Source organism: Sinohyriopsis cumingii, chromosome 15 (assembly GCF_028554795.1).
Source record: "Sinohyriopsis cumingii isolate HCF-2022 chromosome 15, ASM2855479v2, whole genome shotgun sequence".
Lineage (NCBI taxonomy): Eukaryota > Metazoa > Mollusca > Bivalvia > Unionida > Unionidae > Sinohyriopsis > Sinohyriopsis cumingii.
Window position 1 is genome coordinate 58,702,024 of NC_142975.1, and position 17,679 is coordinate 58,719,702.

Consider the following 17,679-nt stretch of genomic DNA (forward strand, 5'->3'; position numbering starts at 1 on the left):
GTAACATAAGTAGTATAGGGTTGTAATATAAGTAGTATAGGGTTGTAATATAAGTAGTATAGGGTAGTAACATAAGTAGTATAGGGTTGTAATATAAGTAGTATAGGGTTGTAATATAAATAGTATAGGGTTGTAATATAAGTAGTATAGGATTGTAATATAAATAGTATAGGATAATAACATAAGTAGTATAGGGTAGTAACATAAGTAGTATAGGGTTGTAACATAAGTAGTATAGGGTAGTAACATAAGTAGTATAGGGTTGTAATATAAGTAGTATAGGGTTGTAATATAAGTAGTATAGGGTAGTAACATAAGTAGTATAGGGTTGTAATATAAGTAGTATAGGGTTGTAATATAAGTAGTATAGGGTTGTAATATAAGTAGTATAGGGTAGTAACATAAGTAGTATAGGGTAGTAACATAAGTAGTATAGGGTTGTAATATAAGTAGTATAGGGTTGTAATATAAGTAGTATAGGGTTGTAACATAAGTAGTATAGGGTAGTAACATAAGTAGTATAGGGTTGTAATGTAAGTAGTATAGGGTAGTAACATAAGTAATATAGGGTTGTAATATAAGTAGTATAGGGTTGTAATATAAGTAGTATAGGGTAGTAACATAAGTAGTATAGGGTTGTAATATAAGTAGTATAGGGTTGTAACATAAGTAGTATAGGGTTGTAATATAAGTAGTATAGGGTTGTAATATAAGTAGTATAGGGTAGTAACATAAGTAGTATAGGGTTGTAACATAAGTAGTATAGGGTTGTAATATAAGTAGTATAGGGTTGTAACATAAGTAGTATAGGGTAGTAACATAAGTAGTATAGGGTTGTAATATAAGTAGTATAGGGTTGTAATATAAGTAGTATAGGGTAGTAACATAAGTAGTATAGGGTTGTAATATAAGTAGTATAGGGTTGTAATATAAATAGTATAGGGTTGTAATATAAGTAGTATAGGATTGTAATATAAATAGTATAGGATAATAACATAAGTAGTATAGGGTAATAACATAAGTAGTATAGGGTTGTAATATAAGTAGTATAGGGTTGTAACATAAGTAGTATAGGGTTGTAATATAAGTAGTATAGGGTTGTAATATAAGTAGTATAGGATTGTAATATAAATAGTATAGGGTAATAACATAAGTAGTATAGGGTTGTAACATAAGTAGTATAAGGTTGTAATGTAAGTAGTATAGGGTTGTAATATAAATAGTATAGGGTAATAACATAAGTAGTATAGGGTTGTAATATAAGTAGTATAGGGTTGTAATATAAATAGTATAGGGTAATAACATAAGTAGTATAGGGTTGTAACATAAGTAGTATAAGGTTGTAATGTAAGTAGTATAGGGTTGTAATGTAAGTAGTATAGGGTAATAACATAAGTAGTATAGGGTTGTAATATAAGTAGTATAGGGTTGTAATATAAATAGTATAGGGTAATAACATAAGTAGTATAGGGTTGTAATATAAGTAGTATAGGGTAATAACATAAGTAGTATAGGGTTGTAATATAAGTAGTATAGGATTGTAATATAAATAGTATAGGGTAATAACATAAGTAGTATAGGGTTGTAATATAAGTAGTATAGGGTTGTAATTTAACCCTTTACCTCATACAAGCGTCTTTGGACGCCTCTACACCATTCGCATGGAAGCGCCTTTTGACGCCTCTGCAAGATTCGCATAGAAGCGCCTTTTGACGCCTGCTGTAAACATCAGCCATTTTGAGCTAGTTTTCGTAGCGCCACCTTCAGGGAAAACCCCCCTATTACATACTACATTCATTTCTGCGAATGACAATTACGTCAGATCACGTGGTCGCTATTCATGCACTGGTCGATATCTGCTATTTAAAGTAACTGGGTCGTAATCTCCACTCTCCAAAATGGCAGCCGCGGATTTCATTCAGTACGTACGAAGTTTTCACGATTAGAATAACAACCACGAAAGATTCAATAAATTAGGTAAAGGCTCTGATATTAATGTAGGCAGCAATTAGTTTTTATAAATTATCAAATTCAGATGACTTAGTGATATAGACGCACACGAAAACCTTGTAAATTTCGAGTATCGGAAATGGCAGCTACGGTTGGTCACGCGGCCTCACGGACATGACGGTGAACGAGTTCTCTCAAGATTTTGAAGCACATAAAAAAAATTCTTCTGTGGAAAATAATCACACAGCTATAACAATCAGACATTACTCTTAAATTTGTCCACATATAATATATGTGTACCAAAAATGTAAAATGGTTAAAATTGTTGTTAAACGTAACATACACTAAATTGCTTAACAGTTCTCAGGCAGGATTTCATTCAGTACTTACGAAGTTTTCACGAGTAGAATCACAACCACGAAAGATTCAGTAACTAAGGTAAAGGCTCTGATATTTATGTAAGCAGCAATTAGTTTTTATTGATTATCAAATTCAGATGACTTAGTGATGTAGACGCAGACGAAAAACATGTAAATTTCGAGTATGGGAAATGGCAGCTATGGTCGGTCATGCGGCCTCACGGACATGACGGTGAACAAGTTCTCTCAAGATTTTGAAGCACATAGAATATTCTTCCGTGAAAAATAAGTACACAGCTATAACAATCGGACTTTACTCTTCAATTTTTCCATATATAATAGATGTCTACCTAAAACGTAAAATGGTTAAAACTGCTGTTAAACGTAACACCACTACATTGCTTAACAATTCACAGGCATGCCTATGCGGATGCGGTCTGCTAGGTAACAGGTGTTCTATTTATAGCGTGCTGCACTTTGTCACTATGCTCTATGAGGTAAAGGGATAAATAGTATAGGGTAGTAACATAAGTAGTATAGGGTTGCAATATAAATAGTATAGGGTAGTAACATAAGTAGTATAGGGTTGTAATATAAGTAGTATAGGGTTGTAACATAAGTAGTATAGGGTAATAACATAAGTAGTATAGGGTTGTAATATAAGTAGTATAGGGTTGTAATATAAATAGTATAGGGTAGTAACATAAGTAATATAGGGTTGTAATATAAGTAGTATAGGGTAGTAACATAAGTAGTATAGGGTTGTAACATAAGTAGTATAGGGTTGTAACATAAGTAGTATAGGGTTGTAACATAAGTAGTATAGGGTTGTAACATAAGTAGTATAAGGTTGTAATATAAGTAGTATAGGGTAGTAACATAAGTAGTATAGGGTTGTAACATAAGTAGTATAGGGTAATAACATAAGTAGTATAGGGTTGTAATATAAATAGTATAGGGTTGTAATATAAATAGTATAGGGTAGTAACATAAGTAATATAGGGTTGTAATATAAGTAGTATAGGGTTGTAATATAAGTAGCATAGGGTAATAATATAAGTAGTATAGGGTTGTAATATAAGTAGTATAGGGTTGTAATATAAGTAGTATAGGGTTGTAACATAAGTAGTATAGGGTAATAACATAAGTAGTATAGGGTAGTAACATAAGTAGTATAGGGTTGTAATATAAGTAGCATAGGGTAATAATATAAGTAGTATAGGGTTGTAATATAAATAGTATAGGGTAGTAACATAAGTAGTATAGGGTTGTAATATAAGTAGTATAGGGTAATAACATAAGCTGTATAGGTTGATAGTAGTGTTTAATAATTGAGAATAGTAGACCGTGGAGATATTCAGTAGAAATCTTTATGTAAACATGTTACCAAGAGGATATGATTTGTTTTCTTTCCACTTTAGCAAGAGGATAAAAACAATTTTTATATCAGAGCAGTTTTTGGGGTTTTCAAATGAATTAAAAGTCAGGGATGGATGTTAACTGACACATAATCATGATACTGTCGATTCCAAATGTGCATAGATTTTAGGGGCAGCAGTGTAGAAACCTTGTTTGTTCTAGAATTAGATTTTGAAAAGTAAATTAAATGCAGCTTTATTATCAGTTATAAAATTCATAATTATGTATTGTTCGATATGTTTATTGAGGTAATATTAAAGTAAAGAAATGTTGCAATGTATAATTTTCTTTGTTTGGGGGGTGGTGCAGATCATGATTGAAATGGGACATAAAATATTTGAAACTTTATATTTTATGTGGGGTAAAATTTGAATATAATAATTAGCACTAATTCTGACAAAAAGGCAACAAAACAGTAAAATTAACAAGTACACATGTACCATAAAAACACAGAAATGACTGAAATGAGAGTCTGTACTGCAACACAACACCCAAAAAATATGGACTCTTTTAATTACATAATCTGGTAACTAGTAGCTACGAGTACAGTCCTACCCAGAAAAAATTGCAGATGCTGATAAAAAGGCTTTTCAAATTCTTTAGACATTAGATATGAGAAAATAAAGAAAATTACAAGTATGAAAAAATGGGACAAGTAAACATTTTGGTCAGAACAAATAACTTTTCCAGGGAAAAATGGTACAGGCCAGATATGTGGTATTTACCTAGGAAAAGAAACTTTCTCTTTCTCTCTCTTTCTCTCTCTCTCTCTCTCTATATATATATATATATATGTATGTATATTTATATATATGTGTGTGTGTATGTATATATGTGTGTGTGTGTGTGTGTGTGTGTGTGTGTGTGTGTTACAAATCACATTTTCAAAGGCACTGGATGAAAAAATATCATATTAGCCAGGGAAATAATCAATGTAACAACAGAAAAACTGACAAACAACAGAGCAAAACTGGTGCAAAACCAGCTCAAGTGCTTTTCAAATCTCCTGATTACTGTTTCAAGGGCTCAGAGCCACAAAAGAACAATTACACAAATGACAACTTAGCAAAACACAAAAATCCCCACAAAAATGTGAGTACTATACAAAGCTGACATTGTGTTTGCTGTAAATAGGTACAATTTTTAACATACAGCTAGCTCAGTGAAATACTACAACCGGGATGAAATATTACATCTGGGATGTAAAAAACTCATTAAATTGCACAAATGATTAATTGCTGACCTACTAACATCTTTGACTGGGATCATTTGTTTTAGTCTCTTGCCTTGCTAGCACAAAAAAGTAACAACACTCAACATTGTTCAACCTTTATTTTGTAACTAATTATAGCTATTTACAGCACTTTTTTCTTATATGTATTAAAGATCATTTGCACTTGATTTTAACATTTATTTCAGCCACTAGATATATCTGAGGAGTCTGGATCCGGACTTGGGTACAATGTTTACTGGAGGAGGAAGCCAGAGGACACTGGGGATGGGGTGGACAGAGGTGATAATTGGATGAAGGTAATTGACATAAGTATATCCTTCTGTCACTCTATCACTCAAGAGAAAAAGATACCCTTCCGATTTGTACTAGCTTGTCTTGTCCCTGGTTGGATCAAAGAAAAAATTTAGATGATTAACATGCTTTCTGATTTCATAATTGTTTGTTGTTGTGGTCATGGTTTAAATAAAATTGCACCAAATTTCTTTCTTTAAAATCCATTGAACAATGGAATATTACCTTAATTAGTACAGTCTTTACTGCTCTCAGAAGTTCAGGGTGAGGGAGGAGTGAAGGTAATGCGGGTATCATTTGTGTGCATGTCTCTTTATCGTAGAGATGAATTTTTGAGGACATAATTTTCTTTCAGGCTTTATGGGGACCTTACAGGTAATACTGCAGTAATAAATGCTTCTGTCCAGTGTGGGTCTTAACAAAATCTCTTTTTCCAGCCATCCAACTTATGGAGTGTAAACATGAGAATGTGCTTATTATTGTCTTTCAGTCAATTTTTTGTGGCCAACTTCATCCCCCTTCCCCCACCACCAAAAAGGTTGAGTAATAGTTGGTAATTTAACAATATTAAGGTAATGAATAATTAAAAGTGAAATAAACCTGGCCTGATGTTCTATTCAGCATGTTGAATCTGTTGTGGTTTGTCCTGATGTAACATACAAGTAATTATAAAAACTTTTACAAACTTTCTTGATGGCATGGACATACACCCAGATTGAAATGACAATGATCTTGTCACCTCCCTTGTCAATAGATTCATCAATCAGGAATTTGTTATTTTGTCCTAACTTTTTATGATGGAGGTGGGTGTCTAAGCATTAAGAATAAAGGTCATGGTTGTGTTAAGTCTGATAAGAAAGAAATGTCTGCGCAGTAAGTTTAGAGACCCATTGGTTGATACACCACTTTCTCGATAACTCGTGCCCTGATAACTCACAAACCCATATAAAATGCAGGGTCAGGCATGGATCCCGTTTTTTAAACCAGAAAATACCCCAAAATTTTATCCCTGTTTGTTGAACTTGAAGAAATTTGCAGTCAAAATTGGTAATGGAAACTTTGATGTATTGCTCGTTTTATTGTCAAAAACGGTAGATAGGACCTGGAAATTTTAATCAACACTATGACATATCAAATTTAATAATAGGTCATACAATTTTTTACATTTTCTTTCCAAACAACATTCCTAGTACACCACAATTAATGATATGTAAGGAAATTTTGATCAATGAAAATGTCACTTATGCCAAGTGGAGGCAGTACTTTAATAAATAAATACAAATTAAATAATTTTTTATCAATTGAAATTTTTGTTCTAGTTCTATCTTTTAGTTCCTTTTGAGTGTAATTGTCACAAATACAATGTGTCCTCTTGTAATTAAATGTAAAATGCATCTATCTACAATAAAAGCTATGTCCACGAGAGTTTCTCTGAGAACCTAATTAAGTGCCAGCTGTGTTTTGATAACTGACTTGTGGAAATATTTTTTGTATTGTTGCACTGAATTAAAAGCTGGCCTCCTTTGTATTATCACTTTAATTATGTCTTTGAATCAAAAAAAAGTGGTGAAATAAAAGAAAAGTTAAAAGGCACGAAAATCCTACAAACTTAAAATCTAGTGGCCCCGGTTGTACATTGGTTGAACTCACATCATTTAATCAATCGAACACTTATGAATGTTATTGTGTCTGTAACATAAACTACCTTTAATTAACAGACTCTTTCATAACTGTGATCAAAATAACAAGGCAGCCAAACAAAATGAATACTTCGTAAAATAAGAGCTTGATTTCACAGAGACGGACCATTGTAGGCAAGCAAGTTTCAGAGAATTCTTGAACTGGCACTTGGAGATATCCTCAATGATGATATTTCACTATTACTTCCAATAAAATCATGACCTCATTATTGTACTAATTGAACAATACAAAAAAATATTGATTTTGAAGTAGACGATTGTCTCATGAAATAAATGTTGCGTGCTTTTTAAAAAAAAGGAATCTTGTTTGGTGGTGTATCAACAGTTGGTCTAGTTCCCTGCTTGTAGACTCCTGATTTGGCAGGATAGTATTAAACACCACTACGGGAACCAGACTCATCAAGAAAACAAAAAGCAGTGACGTAATACACACATTTTTTGTGTACACGTGATGGCTGTTGAAACCAATTGGAACATTCTTTCATGTTGGACATTTTGAAAATAAATATTATTTAAACAGGATAATGAACAACTTCTTTAGGAAAAGCACGTTATTAAAAATTATTATCAACGTGATTGTAAAATGAGAAATGAGGACTTAGTCATTAAACAGCCCAGTTCCCTAATGCCGCTTCCCCCCCCCCACTTTTCTCGATGTCAAATTGATTTTTTTCAATTTTTGGAGGTCCATCTGTAAATTGCACCTCGCTTATAGTGTGGCCTGAGTTTGTGGACCCGGTTGTATGCAAGTTATCGAGGGAGATGTGTAATCTCTACAGTCAGCAATGCCTGTGTAGTGAACTATTCAACAAGGGATGGGTGTATAATGTGCTGTTTGTGGTATCCTGTTCACTATGTCTGTATGCATATTGTGACAGAATTTTGTGAATGTGTCTACTCATGCAGTGTTTATTGGGTTGCTGTGAAACTTGGTGCATATTTTAGTTATTGTTCAGGAGATATGCCTATCGACCAGTCAGTGTACTCACCCTATTTTCAGAAGAGCTGTCCACTTGCCACAGTAATTTCATCCCTCAGAGCCTGTAACAAGCAGTTTGCTCTCTGTTGCTAAATATAGTATAATAAAACATTTGCTATATTTATCTTTTCTGGCATTTTTAACTTTGAAAGTCCAGTCACAGTATGTAAAGGGACATAAATAAAATTTCTAATCCTGAGAGACAATGACTGGTTACCTTATGTGATGTAGTTTGACAGCTTCTGTATAGCATTTAAAACAATACTGAATCACTGAAGTAAAATGTTTCTTAAATGTAATTGCTTTGATATTGTTCTCCATTAACATTATGAACTTTTAAATCAATTCTGTTAATATACAAACAAAAGAAAATACTTGAAACTTTTAAAATTAATATTACATGTATTTAAACAGATGTTAATATTTTACTGTGAACATGATTATCATTATATTGTGTTTATTACTATTTTTTAGTTATGTTTATCCTTTTAATCTAGTCACCTGATCAAGCCATCTGTGTTTTCACTATTATTATTTGCTTGTTTCCTATGTAATGGCCAATTAGGGAGAATCTGGTTCATATTGCCCACTACTTTTTATTATTATTATTTTTTGCAGGGGCATGTGAATAGTAACATTGGACAATATGTTTACTTAGTGGGTCTAGACAACTATTATTTAGAATATGAGGTGAAAGTTGGAGCATTCAATGATTATGGTCCAGGACCAAACTCCAGCGTGGAGGTCATCTACTCTGCTGAAGCAAGTAAGTTCCATTACTACCACCATGCAGTCCATTTTTCTTTTGTCATCAGTACAATGTTGTTACGACCCATTTCATATTTTTAGCTAACCTGCAATTTAATGCTGTGTAAGCTTATGACATTGTCCAGTGTTTGTCATTCATTGTCCATCAGTCATCCATCGTGAGTGAGATACATTCATACATATGAGGTACATCTAAGCCTGTTATCCCCTCTGAAGGCCATAGTTCGGACCTGATTTTGATAAAACTTTGAATGTGTGCTTATATTACCAAGATCTTGGATAAGTTTGATAATGAGCAAGACAAACAGATATCATTGAAGTAGTCTTGCTTAAACATATATATGAGGTGATCTTGTATAACAGATATAACTGAGGTGGTCTTTGCATATATATGAGGTGATCTTGTATAACAGATATAACTGAGGTGGTCTTTGCATAAACATATATATGAGGCGATCTTGTATAACAGATATAACTGAGGTGGTCTTGCATAAACATATATATGAGGTGATCTTGTATAACAGATATAACTGAGGTGGTCTTGCATAAACATATATATGAGGTGATCTTATATAACAGATATAACTGAGGTGGTCTTGCATAAACATATATATGAGGTGATCTTGTATAACAGATATAACTGAGGTGGTCTTGCATAAACATATATATGAGGTGATCTTATATAACAGATATAACTGAGGTGGTCTTGCATAAACATATATATGAGGTGATCTTGTATAACAGATATAACTGAGGTGGTCTTTGCATAAACATATATATGAGGTGATCTTGTATAACATATAACTGAGGTGGTCTTTGCATAAACATATATATGAGGTGGTCTTTGCATAAACATATATATGAGGTGATCTTGTATAACAGATATAACTGAGGTGGTCTTGCATAAACATATATATGAGGTGATCTTGTATAACAGATATAACTGAGGTGGTCTTTGCATAAATAGATATAAATGAGCTGAACTTGAATCTGATTAGCTGAGCTTATTACCATTGTGGACTTGGATTGTGGACTTGTATGTTAAAGATCATTGCTGAGTTCAAGAATGAGGAAGATCCATGCATGTTAATGAGGTGATCTTGCATCTCATTGGCCGATCATATCACTCTTGAATGCATCTCATTGACTGAGCATATCACTCTTGAATGCATCTCATCGGCTGAGCATATCACTCTTGAATGCATCTCATTGGCTGAGCATATCACTCTTGAATGCATCTCATTGGCTGAGCATATCACTCTTGAAGCCATATTTCTTATTTTGATCAGGCATAGAATTTTGGTTTATATGATCTAGATCTCACTTGAGTTCAGTCATATTTATGATACATGCATATTAATTAAGCCTTATGTTCTATTCAACATGTTGAATCTGTTGTGGTTTGTCCTGATGTTTCATACAAGTAATCATAAAAACTTTTTACAAACTTTCTTCATGGCAGGTGATATTGCATCGTATTGGCTGAGCATGTTGCCATTCAGGAAGCCATATTTATGAACTGACCTTGACTTTATTCCTGCTTCAGAAGTGATTAAACTTGGTATTTAGGCTTACATTATCAATATGTTTATTTAATGTAATTACAAGCAAGATCTGTTTGTATAAATGAGATGATTTTACATCTGACTGCCTGAAAATGTCAACACCAAACTTGGTAAATTGGCTTGTATCATCAAGACATTTAAGGTGAGTTCAGTGCATATTAATAAGGCAATCTTGCATACGATTGGCTGGGCTTCTTACCACTTGAGAGACTGTATTTCTGACCTGAGTTTACTCAAGTTTGGTAAATATTGTCACGTTGGATGATTTTATTCATCAGAGACTTTTGCATACTTTGTGTAATCTTGATTGAGAGTTCTTTTTACCACTCGAAAGACTGTATTTTTGAGAGGATTTTAACCAAACCTTGATAACTAGGTCTATATCATCAAGATGTCAATTCTTTGTTGAATATAAATATGAGTGAAATTCATGCATATTAATTATGTGACCCTGCAATTGATTGGCTGATCCTGTCTGCACTCTAGCAAATATATATGTCATAAGATTTTGATCAGACTTGTTAAGTAGTCTTGTGTTATCAAGATGAGTTTGATTATGATTGAGATCTATGCCTATTAATGAGATAGTCTTGTATCTGATTTGCTGAACTTGCTACTGTTCTTGAACCAAGTTCCAGTAAAATATTTCTCCACATTGATAAATAAGCTTATTAGCTTCTTACCAAACTTTTTTAATGCAATTTTGATCAAACTTGGAAAATAGGTCTTTGACAGGTTTTAATATATATGAATGACTGAGCTTGTTACCACTCTGGAGGTATTTCTGATTTTGGATGACAGATTTGGAATGAGCGAGAAACATGCATATTAATGGGGTGATCTATGTCAGATTGGCTGAGCTTGTAGCCATTCTGGAAGCCATATTTCAGATCTGATTTTGATCAAGTTAGAAATATAGACTTATATCAGCAAGTTCTTTGCTGAGTTCATTAGATTCATGCAGAATAATGATAGTCATGAATCTAATTGGCTGAACATGTTAACACAGTAAAGTCATATTTCTAGTCAGATTTTGATCAGATTTGGAATGTAAGTTTTTGGGTTTAATAGCAGTAATATATATCAAAGTCATATTTCTAGTCAGATTTTGATCAGATTTGGAATGCAAGTTTTTGGGTTTAATAGCAGTAATATATATAATCTACTATTTTATTGCTAAGCCCCATTCCAAGCTAAAATATTCCCTCCTTCAATTAGTAAGCTTAGGGCCAGGAAGAGAAGAACACTGTCCCAGTCTGATTCCTTAGTCACAGATTACATACATATGGAATATCTTGCAAATTTTCTTTGTGTTCATACACGTGAGTCTCAATGTTCAGCAAAATTGCTTTTAATGTTGATTTATGTTTTTTTTTTGTTTTGCTAAATGTATCCTTTTCAGTGTGTTCATTTTCTACCCAGTCCTTGCTTTGCTTCAGTTGATTTGTTCCTTTCATTGGTTTTGTGTGGTGTTTGCATCTTGCTTAACAAAGTGGTGCTTCAATAAATTTGTACCCATTCTTAGATCCAGTACCAGGGTAAATACCTCCTTTCCTCTTTCATCCCAGTCAAATTTGTTTTTCTTTTTCAGCTGATAATTATATTACAGAGTGTTGGTAAATATGGGCATAAGACGATTCCACCTCTTGATCATGTAGTAAGTGTACACTTAATGAAGTTATCCTATTTGTTTTCTGCTTGAAGATGCAGTGTCAGACATGGCATCAAGTTGTCACACTTACAATGGAAAGAACAAAGTTCCAGTTCTTCCTCTTCATCCCTGGATGACCCCCTCCATTCATACCATTTCTTCCTTTACATCCCAGGATGACCACATCTATTCTCACGAGGTGTCTAGATCGCTTTGTGTCTTAGATAAGTCAATATCTCCAGTAATGGAGGGATCAAGTCTGCTTTTCCATGGTTCTGAAGTTGACTTAAGTCATTGGATCATTGAACTCTATGACGTGTTATCAGTTCCTGTTAGTGGAAATCCTTGGCCCGTCCCAATGGATGGCCAATAAGAGTATGTTGTGCCTATTCTAAAGCACTCTCACTCTAAGTGATCTGATGCTGACTCTAGTTCTCCAAACAGAATTCCATATGTCAAATCATCACCATAGGACCAATTGTTAACTAGGCAAAGGTCATCTGCATGGGTCTGGAGACATGGGCCTAGTCAATATCCCTTCCTCCTCTTCCATGTTACTGATTAATCCTTGTGGGAATAGGTAGTTGTGGTTTTACTAACCCATCAGGGAGTGGGATCAGATTGGCATGCCCTTTCTCTATGTTCCCTTTTAATCCCATGGAATTTGGTGCCCCCCATTACCCAATAATGTGTCTTCCTTTTCACCCCATGTCATCATTGATATTGTTTCCCTGGTCCCAAGGTATGTTGGATGGGGCAGACAGTAGACCATCTCTGTCCCCTCCAGCCTTGTTCAAAATAGAGGAGGCAGAGCACCATCTTCCTCATAGATTGTACAGAAGGAATCATCAGTCTTGTTCTCCAAGGAGGGAAGATGAGAGGGTTAGTCCCATTGCCCCCTCCCCCCCCCCCCCGTGATTGGTTACAGAACGACAAAATACCTGTGTTAATGACTCCAATGGAGATGAATACCAGGAAGGATAGTCCTGTCTTGTCTTGAAAGTGGGGTCAGGACAATGATGCCCATTCTATTCTCATAGACTCGGATGAGTTTCCAGAAGAACTGGTTGAAGCTGGCCATTCCACTGGGGTCCCATTCTTCATTGCACCTTTCAGATCATATAATGGAGTAGGAAGAACTCGGACTTGTGATAAGTCTCCAGCACTGTGCTCAAAGCCATTGGAAGCTGAGGACTCTAGATTTCTTATGTTTGGAGAGACTTTCCATGGTTTATTCTCATTCAGATCTTCTGTTCTTCCCACACTCAGTTTACAATTCAAGAAATTTGGGTGCATTTCCTGCTTTGCCCTTTTAACCCCCCTCCTTGGATTTATTTGATTCCCAATTGGGGATTTCAGCTGGGACCTGGTCTTGTCTCTGGATTAAATGGAATTTAAGGCTGGAACCCTGGTTATGATAGTCACAAATATTGATCTTTTGTTTTTGGCTGCCTCCTTCAGTTTGTTGAAGCAGATATTGTTGTTTTCTGCATCATTATAACTCTTGCTGGAGGCTTTGATTAAAACATGCAGACATGCACTGACAGTGTCCATGGTGTTTCTCCACCTACAGAAAGATGCAGCTTTGATTGTCTTTGGATCACAGCAAAACTCAGGTAGGGCTCTTCAGAGGTCTAATCATTTCCATGGTGTGACAAGATTAGAGGGACCAACAACACCAGTCCCTTGCCATGCTGCTATTCAAATGTAGTCTGTTTAGGGGTAAAACTACCTTTAGTTATGTAATATTTACTTGCTACTGTGCAAAGATTCCCTCCTCCCACCCTGGACCCTTGTCTGATTTGCTGTAGTCTTGGTAAAGGTTTGAAGAGGAAGATATTCTGTGTCTTGGCTATGACTACAGAATCAGACTGGGATAGTGTTCTTTTCAACTCTGGTCTTTCCGTAATAATTGGAGGAATGAATATTTTACCATACATACCCGCGTATAAGCAAAATAATTTAGGAAAACTTAATGGCCTGGAAGATGGGGGGGGGGTCGGCTTATCTGCAGGCAAGTGTCTAAACTTGACAGTTTTTAAGTCTTACTGTAAAGGCTGTAAATCTTGGGACATGAAAAAATAATTTTTTGCTGTGTCCCAAGACATGCGTGTTAAAAAAGAAACATTTTCAGTGACCCGACACTTATTGAACTGTTATCAAGTACTATGGGTTGATTTTGTTATTATTTTGCATTTGCATATTTTCTGAATTCTCTAGCATGAAATTAAATAAAGGTAAATACAGACTTCAAAATTTGTGGTCTGGATGAGTTTACCCTGGAGACCAAGATGAGCTATAATGTATATTGCTTACACAGTGCAAAGCGTGTATAGATAACTGAAATCCATCCCAAACATATTAGATGCAGGTTTTGTTTTAATCATTGTTTCGACCAAATTACATTCTTCCAGATAACATTTCAGCAAGTCCTTAATAGCTGTGTCATTTAAGTTGAATCACACGCTCACGAGTTTCTCAATTTCAGTGATATAAACAATCCTACAAACTACGTTAATATTTATGAAAAGTTATGCACGTTTAATTATTCAAGGTACATAGCCAGCATAACTTACAAGGAGTGGTAATAATAAAGGCTAAAATTCTCATTATAGATCAATTAATATCATCACCAATCTATGTTAGTTTTGTGTTTTGGCTGAACAACATCAAACTTCCCACACAGTTTAAAGCTTGATGTTTCGGCATCTCCTTTGTTGATAGTTGGTGGACTTGTCTTTTGTTTTCTGACAGTGATACAGGTCATTTAATCATTAAAACCCCGAAATTTGTTTGTGTTAACCTTTTACCTCATGCAAGCGACTTTGGATGCCTCTACTCCATTTGCATGGAAGCGCCTTTTGACATCGGCTGTAAACATCGACCATTTGTAGCGGGTTTTTGTAGCGCCACCTTCAGGAAAAACCCCTATTAGATGCCTCATTCATTGCTGTGAATGACCATTATGTCAGATCACATAGTCACTATTTATGCTCTGGTCAAAATCTGCTATTTTGAAGTAACTGGGTCGTAATCTCCACTCTCCAAAATGGAGGTCGCGGATTTCGTTCTGTACTTTTCACAATTAGAATCACAACTTTGAAAGCTTCAGTAACTTAGGTAAAGGCTCTGATATTTATGTAGGTAGCAATTAGTGTTTATAAATTATCAAATTCAGATGACTTAGTGATGTAGACACAGATGAAGAACATGTAAATTTCGAGTATGAGAAATGGCAGCTATGGTTGGTCACGCGGCTTCACTGACTTGACGGTGAACAAGTTCTATCAAGATTTTAAAGCACATAAATACTTCTTACTTGAAAAATAATTACACAGCTATAACGATCAGACTTTACTCTTAAATTTTTCCATACTTAGTAGATGTGTACCAAACGTAAAATGGTTAAAATTGCATTTAAACGTAACATACACTACACTGCTTAACAGTTAACAGGAAGGCCTATGTGTATGGAGTCATAAAGGTAACAAGTGTTCTATTTAGAGCGCACTGCACTATGTAACTTTGCTTCATGTGTATCGGAGGGATAAAAAGTCATACCCTCTATGAGGTAAAGGGTTAAGAGGAAATTTTGACCAGCAACTATACCAGTACATTGATGTGTTATTGCCTACAATTGGGAGGTTTTTTGTGGCATTTTTAAAGCCTTGTTTTCACTAAATATTGATCCATCTTCCAAGTCTAATATTGGCGAAATTTGCAAAGGACACATGGTTTCTTCCTGTGACGCGCCTTATTTTCCCCGAGGATGTGCCCTATTTTCACATTCTGGTCAGTTGTGGCCATACTGCACAATAGCTAAAGGTTAGTCTTAAATAAGCAAGCAAGAAAGACAGCAAGACTAATTAAAAGTTAATCCTTTTTGATGCAACTCTTTTGTGAAAAAGTCATGATTCAAGAAACCATGTTCTACACTAATGTGTGTTGTGCAAGCACCAACAATCAATTGGAAAATAAAGGATTACCAGTTTTGTTGAACTGAAGGTACCTAAATAGGCAGCCTTATGGTATCATACGTGTGGTAACTATTTTCCTCTCATTGTATAGCTGACCTTATTCCTTTATTGTCAACTCATAAGGCATTTAATATTTTCTACTATAAAACATACATATTTTGAATTAATCTTTTGAGGACAGATATGCTGCCAGGAATGTATTTTCATTTCTTCTTGTAATTTAATGATGGTAATTAACATTCATGTTAATGATATAAAAATGCCAGGTGCTCACTCGTGTAAGTTTCTTTGGTGGGAATGGAGCTGCATGATTCACAGTGATCATTTTTTGGGTTGAAATTAATTGCCAATAATTTTACTGTTGTGGTTTTTTTTTTCTGGTTTATTTTCTGACTTTTGTATTGTTGTGGATGAAAAAAAGATCATAAATTTATTTGAATAATGTTTAAACTTAACATCCTATTTAGTGAAGAAGCGAATTATTTCTGGTAAAGTAATTATATTGGTCACAACAATAATCAAAGTAGTCATACATGTCAATGCTGATATTTATGTTTTGGGAGTCAGGGTCATAGCACTAAAACATAAATAACATGTGATGTGTGTTACATGTAGGACTATATTCACAGGTGATACAACAGAACATGCCTTCCATGGATTGCATATAATAATGATAATAATAATAATAATGAGGACTTTGTATAGCGCCTAATCTTTAGAAGCTCTAAGCGCTTTACAGCATTAAACACCTATAAAATAAAAAAATATATAATGATATGATTACAAAAACAAACACCGAGAAATTAGAAAACATAAAAAACATGCTGAAAATATTTAAGGTAGGAAACATTATTAGGTCCTTAAGTTCTTGCAGTCGAAATAAGTGAGTTTTAAGAGCACTCTTGAATGGGATCACTATGTCTTTGTGTTTAAGTTCAGTGGGCAATTCATTCCATGTTGCTGGGCCCTGGTATGCAAAAGAACGCTGTCCATATGACTTTGTTTTCATAGTGGGAATAATGAGTATATGATTGTCAGAAGAGGAGCGTAAGTATCTTGCTGGTGTGTACACATGGGTGAGGTCGGAAAGGTATGTTGGACTGGAGTCCGTCAGTGAAAGGTAGCACAGAGAACAAACTTTGTGTTAGATTCTGGATCGAATGGATAGCCAGTGTAGGGTACAGAGCAGTGGGGAAGTGTGCTCTGACTGTGGTACTCTAAGTATGATCCGAGCAGCTCTGTTTTGAACTTTTTGAAGTTTCTGGAGTAGATATTGAGATGAACCAGACAGAATTGAGTTACAATAGTCCAGTCTTGAAAGTATTAATGAACACACAAGTGTTTTAGTGGCATCAACTGAAAGATATTTGCGAATGGAGCTGATGTGTCTCAGCTCAAGAGATGCAGCCTTGCATATGTTAATGACATGTTGGTGCAATGTAATAATAATAATAATGACCTTATTTAAGGAGGGTAACACAATTAGCTAAGAACTAATCTACCTTGAGGCCCTCAGAGAGTACTGTCCAGAGTAACACCTAGATTTTGTACTGATTGTGTGAATTTGATGTTGGTGTTGCTGATATTTATTGTTTGAGGTAAAGGATGTGAATGAGAAAGTATTTGTGTTGTGGTCAGAATGGCCTCAGTTTTATCATCATTCATCTGCAGCTTGTTACATGTCATCCATGATTTCACATCAGAAATGCACCTCTCTACACCTTGGATGGTAGCATCAACTTCAGTTGGGTGGCTAGATTTGTATATTTGGGTGTCATCAGCGTAC

The 17,679-nt window shown here is 34.7% G+C and overlaps 1 protein-coding gene across 2 annotated transcripts in view; it reads left to right on the forward strand.

Annotated features, from left to right (window-relative positions):
- The window catches only part of LOC149781867 (contactin-3-like), a 199,050-nt gene that overhangs the window by 146,388 nt on the left and 34,983 nt on the right, over positions 1-17,679 (forward strand). For both annotated transcript variants that reach the window (XR_016414810.1, XM_089936061.1), the window contains exons 19-20: positions 5,148-5,258; positions 8,551-8,698. Coding sequence is in view for 1 of the 2 variants with exons in the window: in XM_089936061.1 (XP_089792187.1) it covers positions 5,148-5,258; positions 8,551-8,698 (259 nt within the window). In the remaining variant the exon portion in view is untranslated. The remainder of the gene's footprint in view (positions 1-5,147; positions 5,259-8,550; positions 8,699-17,679) is intronic.